This window comes from Dipodomys spectabilis, unplaced genomic scaffold (assembly GCF_019054845.1).
Source record: "Dipodomys spectabilis isolate Male_0828 unplaced genomic scaffold, ASM1905484v1 ptg000030l, whole genome shotgun sequence".
In the NCBI taxonomy this organism is placed as follows: Eukaryota; Metazoa; Chordata; class Mammalia; order Rodentia; family Heteromyidae; genus Dipodomys; species Dipodomys spectabilis.
The window spans coordinates 9,236,587-9,252,899 of NW_024870707.1; the positions used below are offsets into that span (position 1 = coordinate 9,236,587).

General features: G+C 44.7%; 1 protein-coding gene across 1 annotated transcript in view; it reads right to left on the reverse strand.

Annotated features, from left to right (window-relative positions):
• Nucleotides 1-7,901, reverse strand: part of Atl3 (atlastin GTPase 3) — a 57,629-nt gene extending 49,728 nt beyond the window's left edge. The window contains exon 1 of the mRNA XM_042676279.1: nucleotides 7,662-7,901. Coding sequence (XP_042532213.1) covers nucleotides 7,662-7,707 — 46 coding nt within the window. The 5' untranslated portion in view covers nucleotides 7,708-7,901. The remainder of the gene's footprint in view (nucleotides 1-7,661) is intronic.
• Between the last annotated feature and the right edge of the window lie 8,412 nt (nucleotides 7,902-16,313).

The window sequence follows — 16,313 nt, forward strand, 5'->3', positions numbered from 1 at the left end:
GGTCGTGGGGCTTGAACTCTGGGCTTGGGCGCTGTCCCTGGGCTCTTCAGCTCAAGGTGAGCGCTCTATTGCTTGAGCACAGCATCACTTCCAGTTTTCTAGTAGTTTATTGAAGATAAGAGTCTCATGGATGTTCCTGCCCGGGCTGGCTTTGAACTGTGATCCTCAGATCTCAGCCTCCTGAGTAGCTAGGATTACAAGCGTGAGCCACCAATGCCCGGTTTCCGTGAGACCAGAAAACAGGAAGTGGCGCTGTGGCTCAAGTGGAAGAGCACTTCCTTGAGCTAAAGAGCTGAGGGACAGTGCCCAGGCCCAGAGTTCAAGCCCCACGATAGAAAGAAAGAAAGAAAGAAAGAAAGAAAGAAAGAAAGAAAGAAAGAAAGAAAGAAAGAAAGAAAGAAAGAAAGAAAGAAAGAAAGGAAGGAAGGAAGGAAGGAAGGAAGGAAGGAAGGAAGGAAGGAAGGAAGGAAGGAAGGAAGGAAGGAAGGAAAGAAAGACAGAAAGAAAGAAAGAAAGGAAGGAAGGAAGACAGAAAGAAAGAAAGAAAGACAAAGAAAGAAAGAAAGAAAGAAAGAAAGAAAGAAAGAAAGAAAGAAAGAAAGAAAGAAAGAAAGAAAGAAAGAAAGAAAGAAAAAGGAAGAAAGGAAGGAAGGAAGGAAGGAGGGAAGGAAGGAAGGAAGGAAGGAAGGAAAGATTACAACCTTTAGATAATTACAAAACAACCTAACAATGTATGTGGAAACTACAAACTTTTTCCTAATTACTTAAAGTATTGATTCATCCTTTACTTTTGACACATCTTAACCAGACCAACAGGTTTCATATGACTGTTTAAGTAATCTCTACAGTAATTTCATTCCACAGACTAGCTTGACACTAAAATGACAACAACCCAAACTGAATGAAGTTGAAAGACTAACAACAGATCAAATTGATTACTGGGAAGAATTACAGAGACCATGTGCAAATTACAACATTGATTCTCACTAGAGTTATAGTCCTTTAAAAAAAAAAAAAGCCAGCAGTAGAGCACATGATTGAAACGCAAGAAGCCTGGGGTCAATCTCCACAACAGAAAACCGAGCTACCTATACTTGCTGAGTAAAAGTGAATGGCACAACTAATTATAGTTGGTCTTTCTGTCTTACACATGAACATAAATCTAGTAAGCTCTATCATAAAATCATTATGGGGTGGGCTAAAGGTATAAAGTACTTTCCTAGCATGCACAAGGTCCTGGACTCTACCCCAGCATAACACACATACACACACACACACACACACACACACACACACACACACACACACACACACACACACACACACACACACACACACACACACACACACACACACACACACAAAGGAAAATGATAAATATCCCCTCAAATATTTGAGACCATCCAAACAGTGATGAAAGTAGTTATTATTGTTCCTTTAGAAATTCAGAGCTGCTGGGAAGATGGCTCAGTGGTAGAGTGCTTGCCTCACAAGCCTAAGGCCCTGGGTTCAATTCCTCAGTACCACATAAACAGAAAAAGCTGGAAGCGGCGCTGTGGCTCAAGTGGTAGAGCATTAGCCTGGAGCTGAGGGACAGCACCCAGGCCCAGAGTTCAAGCCCCATGGACCAAACAAGAAAGGAAGGAAGGAAGGAAGGAAGGAAGGAAGGAAGGAAGGAAGGAAGGAAGGAAGGAAGGAAGGAAGGAAAGAAAGAGAGAAAGAGAGAAAGAAATTCAGAGTTGGGAATGTAGCTAAATGGTAGATCACTGGGCTCCATCCACAGCACTGCAAACAAGCAAAAAGCAATCCAAAGAGTATTCATTCATTAATTTAACAGTGTGGATCAAGGTTTCAAAACATTGGCATTCTGACATTTAGGGCCACAGAACTCTTTGCTGGGGGGGGGGGGGGGCTGGGGGGGGGGGCAGGTGGAGAAGGGCACTATAGGATATTTTACAGTCTCCCTGGCCTGTTCCCACTAGATACCAAGATATCTAAACAATGTTCCCTATAGGTCATGACATCCCAAAATGTCTCCAACCATTTCTAAAATCTCATAGGTATAAACACACTGGGTTATGAACCAGCCTCAATGCTCATCCTTACTGTCTATAGAAGTCCCAAAAGCAAAATAACCAAAGTTATAAAAACACTTTATGAAGCAAATTGTATGACTCATGGTAGAATTATGACCTGAGTTTTCCGTCCTCTTTAGAAATACCACAGAGCAAGAACAACATACCCAAAAAGAGAGGCATGCCATTTTCATGCCTGTCTTTTCTGGCAGTCACTGAAGTTCCTAAAGCAAGCCAAGGAAAAACTATCATACACCACGATAAGTATACCAAAACCTCTCCCAACTCTCATGCACTGGTCATGACTCTCTTTGGTGCTGGGGGAATAGGAATTAATATATTCCATTTGGGCTTAGGCAGTAAATGTGCCAGTAGATAACATATTTTTACTAAAAATACTACTTAAATTCAATTAACCAGAGGAAAACCTTTTAATTAATTGAAGAGTTTAGGAGGAAGATTTCTTTCCAGTTTATCTCTCATAGAAAATCTTGTGCCTTAGCACAAAATGCTGAACAAAATCACATTTTTTCCATTGACAGAATTTCGTAGTGCCTCACAGGTTTATGAAGATCAACTATGACCAAGGAGTATTTAATATTCAGGATAATGCAGGGACAGGATCAAGTTTAAAAATGACTCCTGAAAGTAGTATATGCTCCTGAAGTCCCAGCTACTCAAGATGCTGAGACAGGAGGTCAGGAGGCCAGAAGTTTTTTTTTGTTTGTTTTTTGGTGGTCGTGGGGCTTGAACTCTGGGCCTGGGCACTGTCCCTGAGCTCTTCAGCTCAAGGCTAGCACTCTACCACTTGAGCCACAGTGCCACTTCTGGCCTTTTCTGTTTATGTGGTGCTGAGGAATCGAACCCAGGGTCTCATGCATGTGAGACAAGCACTCTACCACTGAGCTACCTTCCCAGCTCCAGGCCAGAAGTTTAAGGTAAGCTTGGACAACATTGGATGACCCCCACTTCAAAAAAAAATAAAATAAACTTAAAAATAGATATAAATGATGTCAAACTATACAACAGGTACAGGTGAAAAATAAACTTCTTTTTCAGGGACCAGGGTTTCAACTCAGGGTCTCATGCCTGCTTGGTTTTATTACTTAGGGCTGGCACTCTAATACTTAAGTCAAATCTTCAGCCCATTTTTTTGGTTAGCCATGTAGTCCTGAGAACTTTTCTGGCCAAACTAACTTCAAACCAAGACCCTCCAGATCTCAGCTTCCTGAGTAGCTAGCACTACTGGCACCAGCCACCTGGTACCCAGATGAGGAGGAAAAAAAAAAAAAGCTTGCCTGCTATACTAATAAAACTTATCTCCTAATTTATAATACTTTAGCGATAAAATATAGCTACCATGTTCTCACACTCAACATAAATGCAAACAAAAAGCATTTCAAAATTCTGCTCAAGGGCTGGGAAGGTGGCTCAGTGGTAGAGTGTTTGCCTTGCATGCATGAGGCTTTGGGTTCAATTCCTCAGCACCACATAAGCAGAAAAACCCCAGAAGTGGCACTGTGGCTCAAGTGGTAGAGCACTAGCCTTGAGCTGAAGAGCTAAGGGACAGAGCCCAGACCCAGAGTTCAGGCCCCACGACTAACCAAAAAAAAAAAAAAAATCTGCTCAAAACAGCAATATCCCTCAGGAGGGTAAGGGGGGATGCAGAAATGGGAAGGACAAAGGGTAAACAAATGCAGCAGCAGTACTCACTAGACACTATGTTGAAAATGAATTGTGGGGAGAGATGGAAAAAATTGGAAGAGAGCAAGGGAAGGGGTGACACTGTCCAAAAAGAAACGAACTCAGTATCTGACTTATGTTAACTGTAATCCCCATGCATATCACCTTTATAATAACAATTAAAATTTTTTTAATAAAAAAAGAGCAATATCGAGATGTTGAAAACGAACAACTTGTGGGGAGGAAAGAGTTGGGGAGGTGAGGAGGGAAGGGATGGTAAGGGAAAACAAAGGAGGAGGTAACAATGCTTGATAGGAAATGTACTTGTTACCTTACTCATGTAACTGTAACCCCTCTGTACAGTATTTTTACAATAAAAAACATAAAGAGCAATATCTTCTCAACATAGATACTTAGCAAATTTTATTTCTCATAAGTCAATCCAAACATCAGTAATAACTAAGCCAGGCACCAGTGGCTCACACCTGTAATCCTAGCTACTCAGGAGGCCGAGATCTGAGGATCAAAGTTCAAAGCCAGCCCAGGCAGGAAAATCCATGAGACTTTTTTTTTTTTTTTTGGGGGGGGGGGGGGTCCAGTCATGGGGCCTGAACTTCTGGGCCTGGGCGCTGTCCCTCAGCTCTTCAGCTCAAGGATAGCGCTCTACCACTTGAGCACAGGGCCACTTCTGGCTTTTTTTCTTTTTGCTTACATGGTGCTGGGGAATCGAACCCAGGACCTCAGGCATGCAAGGCAAGCACTCTACCACTGAGCCACCTTCCAAGCCCTGTGAGACTCTTATCTCCAATAAACCACTCCAAAAACTGGAAGTGGTGCAGTGGCTCAAATGGTAGAGCGCTAGCCTTGATCTAAAGGGCTGAACACAGGCCCAGAGTTCAAGCCCCATCCAACAAACAAACCAAAACCAAATGTCAGTAATCACCTATAGGGCAATTTGATTATAGAGAAGTATGGCAAAGCAGAATTACTGCAAAATGTTTTGGGTTTTTTGTTGTCAGTCATGGGGCTTGAACTCTGGGCTTGAGGGCTGTCCCTCAGCTCTTCGGCTCAAGGCAAATGCTCTACTACTTGAGCTACAGCGCCACTTCTGGTTTTCTGGTGGTTTATTGGAGACAAGAGTTTCACGGACTTTCCTGCTGGGGCTGGCTTTGAACCTAGATCCTCAGATCTCAGCCTCCTGAGTAGCTAGGATTTCAGGCATGAGCCACCGGTGCCCAGCTGCAAAATATTTTTTTTTGAAAATATTTTTTTATACTGTTTCCTGGTCCCTGAATAGAATTAAAACAGAATTGATGACCCCAGCACAGGCAGGTTTTCAAAGTTCCTGGGAACCAGACTGGTGGTTCACACCACTAAATCAGAGTACTTGGGAGGATGAGGCAGAAAGATCTTCTGATCCAAGCCAGCCTGGCTATATAGCAATACCAGCTCAAAAATAAATAAATGAAGCCAAAAGAAAAACACAAGAGCCTCTGGGCAATTCTAATGTATCACAGCTCTAAAGAAACTGAATGATTGTTTTTCTTTATGATTTCTCCTCACATTTTCCCCTCACTAATTCTTAGTATGCCCCTAACAATCTCAAAGACAACTTTGGAAATTATTTTAATATTCAGACAAACTTTTAAGATGTAGATAAAATATTGAATACTTTATATGAAACTCAAGGCCATAAAGAAGTTTAATAGACATGCAAGTTATTACAGATAAATCCTTAAATAGTTCTCAAAGAAGTTCACACACATCTAGGATTCCCTAAGGTATTTTATGAAAATCTTAAAAAGAATGTGTGATCAGTCTACTTATGACTACCTTAAGGAGACTGGGGAGGTGGAAAATTTGTATTTCTTGTTCATACAACTCTATTTCATTTTTGTTTTTGTTTGGGTTGGAGGGTTGAAAGAAGAGGGTAGGATAAGGCAGATTCTCTATGTAGCCAGGCTGGCCTCTAACTCTTGATCCTCCTTAACTGAGTCTCTCTAGGGCTGGGTGTTAGGATTATAGACATGAAACACCAACACCACACTGAGCTCTATTATTTCCTTTTAAGTAATTAGTGTTACTATAACTTTTTCTATAAATGCCACCTCCCTCAAAGAAAAATGCACGTTAAACTGAAGAAAATTAACTTTGTGCCAGTTCTGGGGCTTGAACTCAGGGCCTGGGAGCTGTACCTGAGCCATTTTGCTCCAGGCTAGCGCTTTGTCACTTCAGCCACAGCACCATTTCTAATTTTTCTGTGTTAATTGGAGGTAAGAGTCTGAAGGACTTTACTGTCCTGGGTGGCTTTGAACTACAATACTCAGATCTCAGCCTCCTGAGTAGAATTAACCACCAGCCCCCAGAGAAAACTTTTTTCTTCTTTTTATTTTATTTATTTATTTTTTGGAGATCTCAGCCTCCTGAGTAGAATTAACCACCAGCCCCCAGAGAAAACTTTTTTCTTCTTTTTATTTTATTTATTTATTTTTTGGCCGGTCCTGGGGCTTAAATTCACAGCCTGGGCACTGTCCCTGAGGCTCTGTGCTCAAAGCTAGCACTCTACCACTTGAGCCACAGCGCCACTTCTGGTTTTTTCTGTTTATGTGATATTGAGGAATTGAACCCAGGGCTTCAAGCACTCTAAGCCACATTCCCAATCCAAAAAAACTGACTTTTAAAAAGGGTTTGTTCTTGGTGGATAGAACTCATGAATGCAGCATACTGGGTTCAGTCTCTACACCTCAAACAAAAATAAACAGGCCTTCCTGAAAAGTTAAAAAAAAAAAATTCTAGCACCTATCATTTAAGCTATTTTCTTTTTCTTTAAACTTTGATTACAGGAGAGAGTAAAGCCATAACTAATAAACAACAACAAAAAAAAAACAACCATGCTGGACTAGCCTAGAGATCTTACTTAGATCTCTCCCAATCAAATGTTTCCTTTACAGGTGTGAACACAGCAACAGGAATTTCTACAGTACAAGCTAATGTCTGTGGAAATTCGAAAAAAAAGTTTGAATTTTCAGTACAATATCTTGCCATGTCAAATACTTGGCACAGGTTAGAACTTGGCAGGTTTTGCTTAAGTCGGCTTCTCCAATTATCAGAAGGAAAAAAAAATACAGCCCGTTAGTTTTCCACAAAACTATTCCATCCTCTTTGTATTTAAATTCGAGGGCTTAGCAGATTCTGGAAACACAGTTCACCTTTTTGCTTTTAGATTTCCGAAGAGAAACTTCGCGCAATAAGCAAGAACAGGACATCGAGAATAAAAAGCCGGGAACCCTCGACGTGAATTTATAAGGATGCCCTATTTGATTTTCATTGAGGTTTTTTTTTTTTAAACCACAGTTTATGCTTTCAAGAACCCAAAAGGACAACGTCCACGTTCTCCGAACTACTCGAAGAATTTGCTTAAACGTGGTATTAGGCCAATGCTTTTTCTCTTCAAGCGTGGTCTGAAAATGGACTTTCCAAAATACTTGTCGGTGCCTCAAGGTCGTCAAGATAAACATAAAACTTCAACTCTATCCCAGCCCCGCAGGACTGGCCGCCAAGGCATCCTTCCCCGCCAGCCGAGCCCTTCCGTCCCGGTTTGGCGACGGGGACTTGGCCGCCGCCACTGCCGCCCGCGACACCCGCGACACCCGGCCCCGCGCAGGGCGGGGCTCGAAACCGCAGGGACACCGGGTTCCCCCCGCAGACCACCGGGCCCCGGGGGCGCGGGCGGCCTGCCCCGGCGCGAGGGCCCCGCCAGGAGCCCCCCCAGCCTCGATTCACGAGCGAGGGATCCGGGTTCCAGCGCCAGGAAGAGCAGAGAGCGGCAGGGAACCAAAGCAGGGAAGGCGTCGGGGGCGACCACGGAGCGGGTCGGGGAGTGGGGGGAAGCGGACGCCTCACCTGCTCCTCTCGAGGCCGCCACTACAGGTCGCTGAGGGGACAACATGGAGCCTCTGCCTTCAGCAGAAGGGGCGCAGAGAGGGGCGGGCTGAGGCGGGCGGGAACCGGGCCCTGGAGGCGGGAAACGGGCGTGGCCTGAGCTCTGGAAGAAACTTGGGGAGAAGGAGGGGCTTCGCGGAGCTGCCACCACTGGAGAACCGGGGACGTGTGGACGCGACTTGACAGGCGGCACGGGGCGGGAAAACGCACGCGGCCAGGTCCCGCCACCGCACCGCCGAGTACGCACGCGCAGGCTACCTGTAGCAGTGTACTGGAGGCTCCAGTCCGCTGGGAATTGTAGTCCGGAGCTTTCAGGGCGTGGCCCGCGGCCCTCATTCTGCTCACTCATCCGGGGCGGGGAGGGGGTGGGGCTGAGTGGGATGGGCGAGGGTGTCACGCTACTGAACTACAACTCCCACAAGGCCGTGCGGGGAAGGGAGCGGGAAAGGAGGGACTCTTCCTGCAAAAGACTCCGCCCGGTGCCTAGCGTAAAGACCAGGCCCGGGCGGAGGCCGGGGGAGGCTCTTTCCGCGAACCCCCAAACCACCAACGCTAGCCGAAATCTCAGATAGGCGACAGGAAGAAGGCTTCAATCCCGGATGACGTGAACGTTTTTGATGATTTTGACTTCACAAGGACCGGCAGCCCTGACTTCATTACCATCCTTATCATCGTTGCCTCCTTTTCCTGACTCATGTCAATGCCTTATGTTCACTATCACCGCTGAGATAGATAATGTGGGGTGGTGTACACCTGTAATCTCAGCAATGGGGATACCGAGGTAAAAAGGATCGAGAGTTCAAGGCCAGTCTAAACTACACTGCAAGTTGAAAGCCAGCCTGAACTATGTAGCCAGCTTCTCTCTCTCTCCCTCTCTCTCTCCCCCCTTCCCTCTCTCTCTCTCTCTCTCTCTGTCCCTCTCTCTCCCCCTTCCCTCCTTCTCTGTCTCCCTCCCTTTATTTCTCTCTCCTCCCTTTCTCTCTTTCTTCCTCCCTCCCAACCTCCCTCATCTTTTGTAAACCTCAAGCTTACCCAGAACCTTATTTAGAAACTGTTTTTTCGAACATTCCCAAACTGAAGGACAAGAATAGTACAAAATGAAGTTCTCTGAAAAAGATTTTACTGATACTTCATACAAAAAAGGGGAAGGTATCACTTGCCACTATAGAAAAATGATTTGGGGATGAGGATAGTTTTTGGGTATAAGTACCTGGTGGAAATTATGGGTAACTAAAACATCCCAGGGCCAACACTACATTACTATGACCTCATTCACTCAACAAATGATTGTACTTTCTTCCTTCAGCCTCAACTTGGAACTATTACAGCCTACAGCCTAACCTGAATCTCATTCAGCTACCTTGAGCCCTTGAGCTATTTTTTTTTTAACTTCCTAAGTGATTGGCCGGAGGTAGAAAAGTAGAAGTAATTCTGCCTTATCCTATCTAAAGAGAACTTGTTTTAGTCCCATCTCCCCACCCCCACCATCACCGCCTGGCTTTCTGATTATCCTAACACTCTGCAAGATTGTTTGGGAAATCTATGCCAGGCATTGGTGGCTCATACCTGCAATCCTAGTTATTCAGGAGGCTGAGATCTGAGGCTCATAACTTGAAGCCAGCCCAGGCAGGAAAGTCTATGAGGCTCTTACCTTCAATTAACCAACAACAAAAGCCAGAAGTGGAGTTCAAGCCCTAGGATGAGAATAAATAACTTTTTTTGGTCAGTTGTGGGGCTTGAACTTGGCCTAGGTGCTGTCCCTAAGCATCTTTGTGCTACCACTTGAACCACAGCACCACTTCTGAGTTTTGAGTGGTTTATTGGAGATAAGAGTCTCTTGGGGAGTTTTTCTAGCACTGGCTTCAAGTCACAATCCTTAGATCTCCGCCTCCTGAGTAGCTGGGATTATAGGCGTGAGCCACTGGCACCCAGCAAATAAATAAATTTTTAAAAATTAAATCTAGGTCAGATCTAGGCCAACTAGAGACAACAAGAAACTAGAGAAGTGAATGAACATCAAGGCAAGAGGTTATTACTGTGTAGAAAGCATTAGGAAATTACACAAATACAGGGCATGCTCTAAAAGAAAGGCCAAAGGCCAATGACTTGACATAATTACAACTCATTGTATAAGAATTTGAAATTGGGCCGGGCGCTGGTGGCTCACACCTGTAATCCTAGCTACTCAGGAGGCTGAGATCTGAGGATCTCGGTTCAAAGCAAGCCCGGGCAGGAGAGACCGTGAGACTCCTATCTCCAATAAACCACCAGAAAACCGGAAGTGGCGCTGTAGCTCAAGTGGTAGAGCGCTCGCCTTGAGCTGAAGAGCTGAGGGACAGCGCCCAGGCCCAGAGTTCAAGCCCCACGGCCGACCAAAAAAAAAAAAAAGGATTTGAAATTGGGGGGCTGGGAAGGTGGCTCAGTGGTAGAGCGCTTGCCTTGCATGCCTGAGGCCCTGGGTTCGATTCCTCAGCACCACATAAGAAAAAAGCCGGAAGTGGCGCTGTGGCTCAAGTGGTAGAGCACTAGCCTTGAGCTGAAGAGTTGAGGGACAGCACCCAGGCCCAGAGTTCAGCCCCCACGACTGGACCCAAAAAGAAAAAAAAAAAAAAAGAATTTGAAATTGGGGCTGGGAAGTTGGCTCAGTGGTAGAGTACTTAACTTGCATGCATGCAGCCCTAGGTTCAATTCCTCAGCACCAAATAAGCAGAAAAAACCTGGAAGTGGCACTGTGGCTCAAGTGGTAGGGCGCTAACCTTGAGCTGAAGAGCTGAGGGACAGCGCCCAGGCCCAGAGTTCAGCCTCTATGACCAACAAAAAAAAAAAAAAAAGAAGGGCTGGGAAAGTGGCTCAGTGGTAGAGTGCTTGCTTTGCATTCATGAGGCCCTGGGTTTGATTCCTCAGCACCACATAAGTGGTGCTGTGGCTCAAATGGTAGAGCGCTAGCCTTGAGCTGAAGAGCTGAGGGACAGTGCCCAGGCCCAGACCTCAGGCCCCATGACAGCAAAAAAAAAAAAAAAAAAAAGAATGTGAAATTGCTCACATATCCCAGCATTCTCTATTCTCCTTCTCTGCACTACAGTTCTCCATGAGACATTTTCTGTGTGTGTGTGTGTGTGTGTGTGTGTGTGTGTGTGTTTGCATGCATGCATGGGCTTGCACACGTGTGGCAGTCCTAGGGCTTGAACTCAGGGCCTGGGCACTGTCCTGAACTTCCACACTCCAAGCTAGTTCTCTACCACTTGAAAACAGCTCACTTCAGGCTAGTTCTCTTGAGCCACAGCCCCACCTCTGGCTTTTTTTTTTTTTTGCCAGTCGTGGGCCTGAATTCTGGGCCTGGGCGCTGTCCCTCAGCTCTTTAGCTCATGGCTAGCACTCTACCACTTGAGCCATAGCACCACTTCTGGCTTTTTCTGCTTATGTGGTGCTGTGCTGAGGAATCGAACCCAGGGCCTCATGCATGCAAGGCAAGTGCTCTACCATTGAGCCACCTTCCCAGCCCTTTTTTTTTTTTTTTTGTCAATCATGGGGCTTGAACTCTGGGCCTGAGGGCTGTCCCTCAGCTCTTCAGCTCAAGGCTAGTGCTCACTTGAGCTACAGCGACAATTCTGGTTTCTGGTGGTTTATTGGAGATAAGAGCTTCAGGACACCCGAGCTGGCTTTGAACCATGGTCCTCAGATCTCAGCCTCCTGAGTACTAGGATTACAGGTATGAGCCACCGGCGCCCGGCCCTCTGGCTTTTTTTTTTTTGGGTGGGGGTCCAGTCGTGGGCCTGAACTCTGGGCCTGGGCGCTGTCCCTCAGCTCTTCAGTTCAAGGCTAGCGCTCTACCATTTGAGCCACAGCGCCACTTCCGGCTTTTTTCTTTTTGCTTATGTGGTGCTGAGGAATCGAACCCAGGGCCTCATGCATGCGAGGCAAGCACTCTACCACTGAGCCACCTTCCCAGCCCCCTCTGGCTTTTTTGATAGTTACAAGAGTCTCACAAACTTTCCTGTCTGGGCTGGCTTTGAGCTGCAATCATCAGATCCCAACCTTCTGAGTAGCTAAGATTACAGGTGTAAGCCACTGGCACCTGGTTTCTCCATGAGACGTTTTACCATCTGACTTAAGAGTTTAGGTTTCCTCTCTCCCCACTAACATGTAAATTCTAAATGGAAAAGAATTATTATCTGTTTTGAATAAAACAGCTATATACCCATAGCCTTAGTGTCCACAGATAGTAGAGACTAAAATTTCTTCTGAATTGATAGATGAAGAAGTATGGGGGCTGGTAATATGGCTTAGCAGCACAGTGATTGTCTAGCATGCATCTAGCTCTGGGTTCTATTCCTCAGTACCACATAAACAGAAAAGGCCAGAAGTGATGCTGTGACTCAAGTGGTAGAGCACTAGCCTTGAGCACAGAGAGGCTCAAGGACAGTGCTTAGGCCCTGAATTCAAGCTCCAGGACCAGCAAAAAACAAACAAATGAAGAAGTGTTAAATCTAACTACTTTTTCTTTTTTTTGGGGGGGGGCCGGTCGTGGCACCCAAACTCTGGGCCTGGGCTCTGTCCCTCAGCTCTTCAGCTCAAGGCTAGCAGTCTACCACTTGAGCCACAGCACCACTTCCGGCTTTTTAGTTTTTTTGCTTATGTGGTGCTGAGGAATCAAACCCAGGGCCTCATGCATGCAAGGCAAGCACTCTACCACTGAGCCACTTTCCCACCCCAAATAACTAACTTTTTCTATGGAACAATCCTCTCTGTTCTATGTTAAGGACTCCCAATAAAGCTGCACTGAAATCCATCCCATTGGGAAGTAAAGAGAAAATACTGGCATTATAGCAGTCTTGGCAGAACATCCTCAATGTCACAAGGGGCATCAGCCTTCCTCATACCTGGAAGAAGCTTGTAGCATTTGAAACAATATATTACCTTTTAGATGGATTTTAGGATTAGTCACAGCTTAGAAAGCAACCCCCTCCCACATGAGAAACATATTTTACTGTTTTTACTTATTTTCAAGTATCCAGAATCATCACAACAAAGGACATTTAAAATGCTAAATATTGATTAAATTGATTATAGCTGCCTTCAGCCATCTCATTTTGAATTGGATTCCATGGCATGACCAGGGATTGATCTGTCCTTGTGTTCTACTAAGAGGTGACACATAGACACATTTGAATGGGTAAAACTATTGGCTTTGGGTCAGACTAACCTGGAAATGAATTTTGACTCTAATGCTCATTAGCTGTACAAGCTTGGATGAGTTAATTAGTCTCTGCTTCGTCATTCACAAAATACAAATACCCACAAAATTGCACTGATGACTTATGTGTGGATAATGCTGAATAGTTATCGTCATGTTCATGTGGCAAAACAAAGCCATAAATAGTCAAACTTCATATTTTATAAAGCACCAAATAGCAAAATTATTTTCTACAATGATGCCCACTGTGACTCAGGTTCCAAAGCTTTCCAAAAACAGAACATTTATGTCCCAGGCACTGTGCTAGGCAATAATGAATCTGCATAAAACACATTCCTGTCCTTCCAAAGACTCAATGTCTTATAACAAGTAAATATCACTCCCCATGATTGTACTGGGACAAAACAACTTAGAACAGAAGTTATCTCCCTGGACACCATTTAAACATCTACCTACAGTTTAGGGTGTACTAGAGCACGTGCATAGCATGAATAAGGCCCTGTGTCTTACCCCTAGCCTGTGGTTCAAGTGACAGAGTACTATCCTTGAGTGAAAAAGCTAAGGGAAAGGCCCAGGCCATAAGTTCAAGCCCAAGGACGGGCACCAAAAAAAAAAAAAAAAAAAAAAGGTGCACTCTCTTATACCAGCAGTTCTTTATGCATCCTGTGTTTATAGATTGCATCAACAGGCCACATGGAATGTTCAGTAGAGTTTTATGAAAGTACATTCTATGATGAAATTGCCTAATGATAGAGTTCTCAAAACATATCCCTATCATTAATTGACTCATCAGTGTATATACACTATTGATTTATTTATATTGGTGCTAAGGATCAAATTAGGACCTTCTGCATGCTAAAAAAAAAAAAGCACTCTAACATTGAGCTAGACACCAGATCTATATGTTGTATGTATATGTTTGTATGTATGTAAATTACATGTAAATGTATTTTTTGGGTGTTTTTGTTTTTGTTTTTGCCAATCCTGGGGCTTGAACTCAGGGCCTAAGCAAGCACTGTCCCTGAGCTTTTTTTGCTCACTTAAGCCACAGTGCCACTTCTGGCTTTTTCTGTTTATGTAATGCTGAGGAATTGAACCCAAGGCTTCACGCATGCAAGGCAAGCACTCTACCACTAAGCCACATTCCCAGCCCCTATTCTTTTGTTTTTTAGAAGGATTGTACTATATAGCCTAGGCTGGTCTTGAAGTCACAGTCCTGCATCAGGTCTCTGGAGTGTTGTGCTTACAGGTCTGCACCATGATGTCAAGCCTCTCATTTTTTATTTTTGTCAACCATGGGGCTTGAACTCAGGGTCTGGGCTCTGTCCCCGGGCTCTTTTGCTCAAAGCTAGCAGTCTATCACTTTGAGCCTCAGTGCTACTTCTGGTTTTCTAGTTGTTAATTGGAGATAAGAGTCTATGAGTGCCATTGACTCTTTTTTTTTTTTTTTGGTCCAGTTGTGGGGCCTGAACTCTGGGCCTGGGCGCTGTCCCTCAGCTCTTCAGCTCAAGGCTAACGCTCTACCACTTGAGCCACAGCGGCACTTCCGGCTTTTGTTTTCCTGCTTATGTGGTACTGAGGAATCGAACCCAGGGCCTCATGCATACAAGGCAAGTGCTCTACCACTGAGCCAACTTCCCAGCCCTGCCATAGACTTTTTTTTTTTTATTGTGAAAATACTGTACAGAGGGGTTACAATTATATGGGCAAGATAATGAGTACATTTCTTATCAAGCATTGTAGCCTCCTCCTTTGTTTCCCCTTCCCATCCCTTCCCATCCTTCCCCCCCATCCCTTGCCATAGACTCTTATCTCATGGACTCTTCTCAAAGTCAGCTGCCAGGGCTGGTATGTTTGTTTGTTTTTTTTTTTTGGTCAGTCCTGGGCTTGAATTCTGGGCCTGGGCACTCTCCCTGTGCTCTTCAGCTCAAGGCGAGTGCTCTACCACTTGAGCCACAGCGCCACTTCTGGTTTTTTAGTGGTTTATTGGAGATCAGAGTCTTCATGGACTTTCCTGCCCGGTCTAGCTTTGAACTGTGATCCTCAGATCTCAGCCTCCTGAGTAGCTAGGATTATAGATTTAAGCCACTGGTGCCCAGCCAGGGCTGGCTTTCTCAGATCTCTGTTCTCAGATCTCTACCTCCTGAGTAGCTAAGATTACAGGCATGAGCCACCAGTGCTCTGGTATTTGAGATTGAAACCAGGGCTTCAAACATGGGAAACAGTCAACCGCTATACTATATTCTCAACTGTACTCTCAACTAATTTAATTTTTCAATATATGTCCTTGTTTTCTAAAATGAAGAAGGAGTAGGGGCATAGCTCAGCAGTAGAACATGTGCTTATTATGACAAGGAAAAACACTGGGTTCAATCCCTAAAATAAAAACGTTGAGATGAGAAAATACCTGTCGAAATCCTAGTCCCAAAAAAGACAAGATAAACTGGGTGCTGTTGGCTCACGCCTGCCAGCTTAGCTACTCAGAAGGCTGAGATCTGAGAATCAGAATTTGAAGCCAGTGCAGGCAGAAAAAGTCTGTGAAAGTCTTATCTCCAGTAAACTACTCAGAAAAAGCTGGAAGTGGAGCTGTGGTTCAGGTGGTAGAGCATTAGTCTTGAGCACAAAATGGCTCAGGGACAGAGCCCAGACCCTGAGTTCAAGCCCCAGGATGGGCAAAAAAAAAAAGACAAGACATAGGAAGGAAAGGCCTGGTATAATATCTCAGCAGTAAAAGTTAAACTCCTGAGAAATAAGCTCCAGTGAGCACCTTCAAAATCTCTAGTGAATAGGAAAACGAACCCTTAAATATGTATTTTAATGTTTTTTTTTTCTTTCATGCATGTGTTTCTAACGCATTTATAAGATTATTTCTTTGTTGCTTTGTATGTCCCTCCCCCACAGTGTAACCCCCGCTTTCACTATATTTGATGTCAGTATAACTTGTGGAGGAGATGGGGACAAACAAGTCGTTTAAGGATTCAGGTGGACCTGTTGCAACAATGAGAAGTACAAAATGTCATGTCAAAAACGAGCTTTACAACGTCGGTGTGGGGGGGGGAAGGGGGGAAGGATTGGGTGGGGGGGAGGGGGGATGCTGGGAAGGGAGGTGAAGGGTAAACAAAGGAGGAGGCTGCAATGCTTGGTAAGAAATGTATGCATTATCCTGCCCATGTAATTGTAACCCCTCTGTACAGTATGTTCTCAAATAAAATAAAATTAAATTAAAAAAAAAAATCTCTAGTGAAGGATTGAAGGTGTAGCTCAGTTGGTAGAGTGGCAGCCAATGAGCAAAGTGTCAGGAACTGAGTTTGAGTTTGAGTTCTAGTCTTAGAACAACAACAACAACAAAAAGAACAAAAGTCCATGTGAAGGGGCTGGGAAGGTGGCTCAGTGGTAGAGCGCTTGCCTTGCATGCCAGA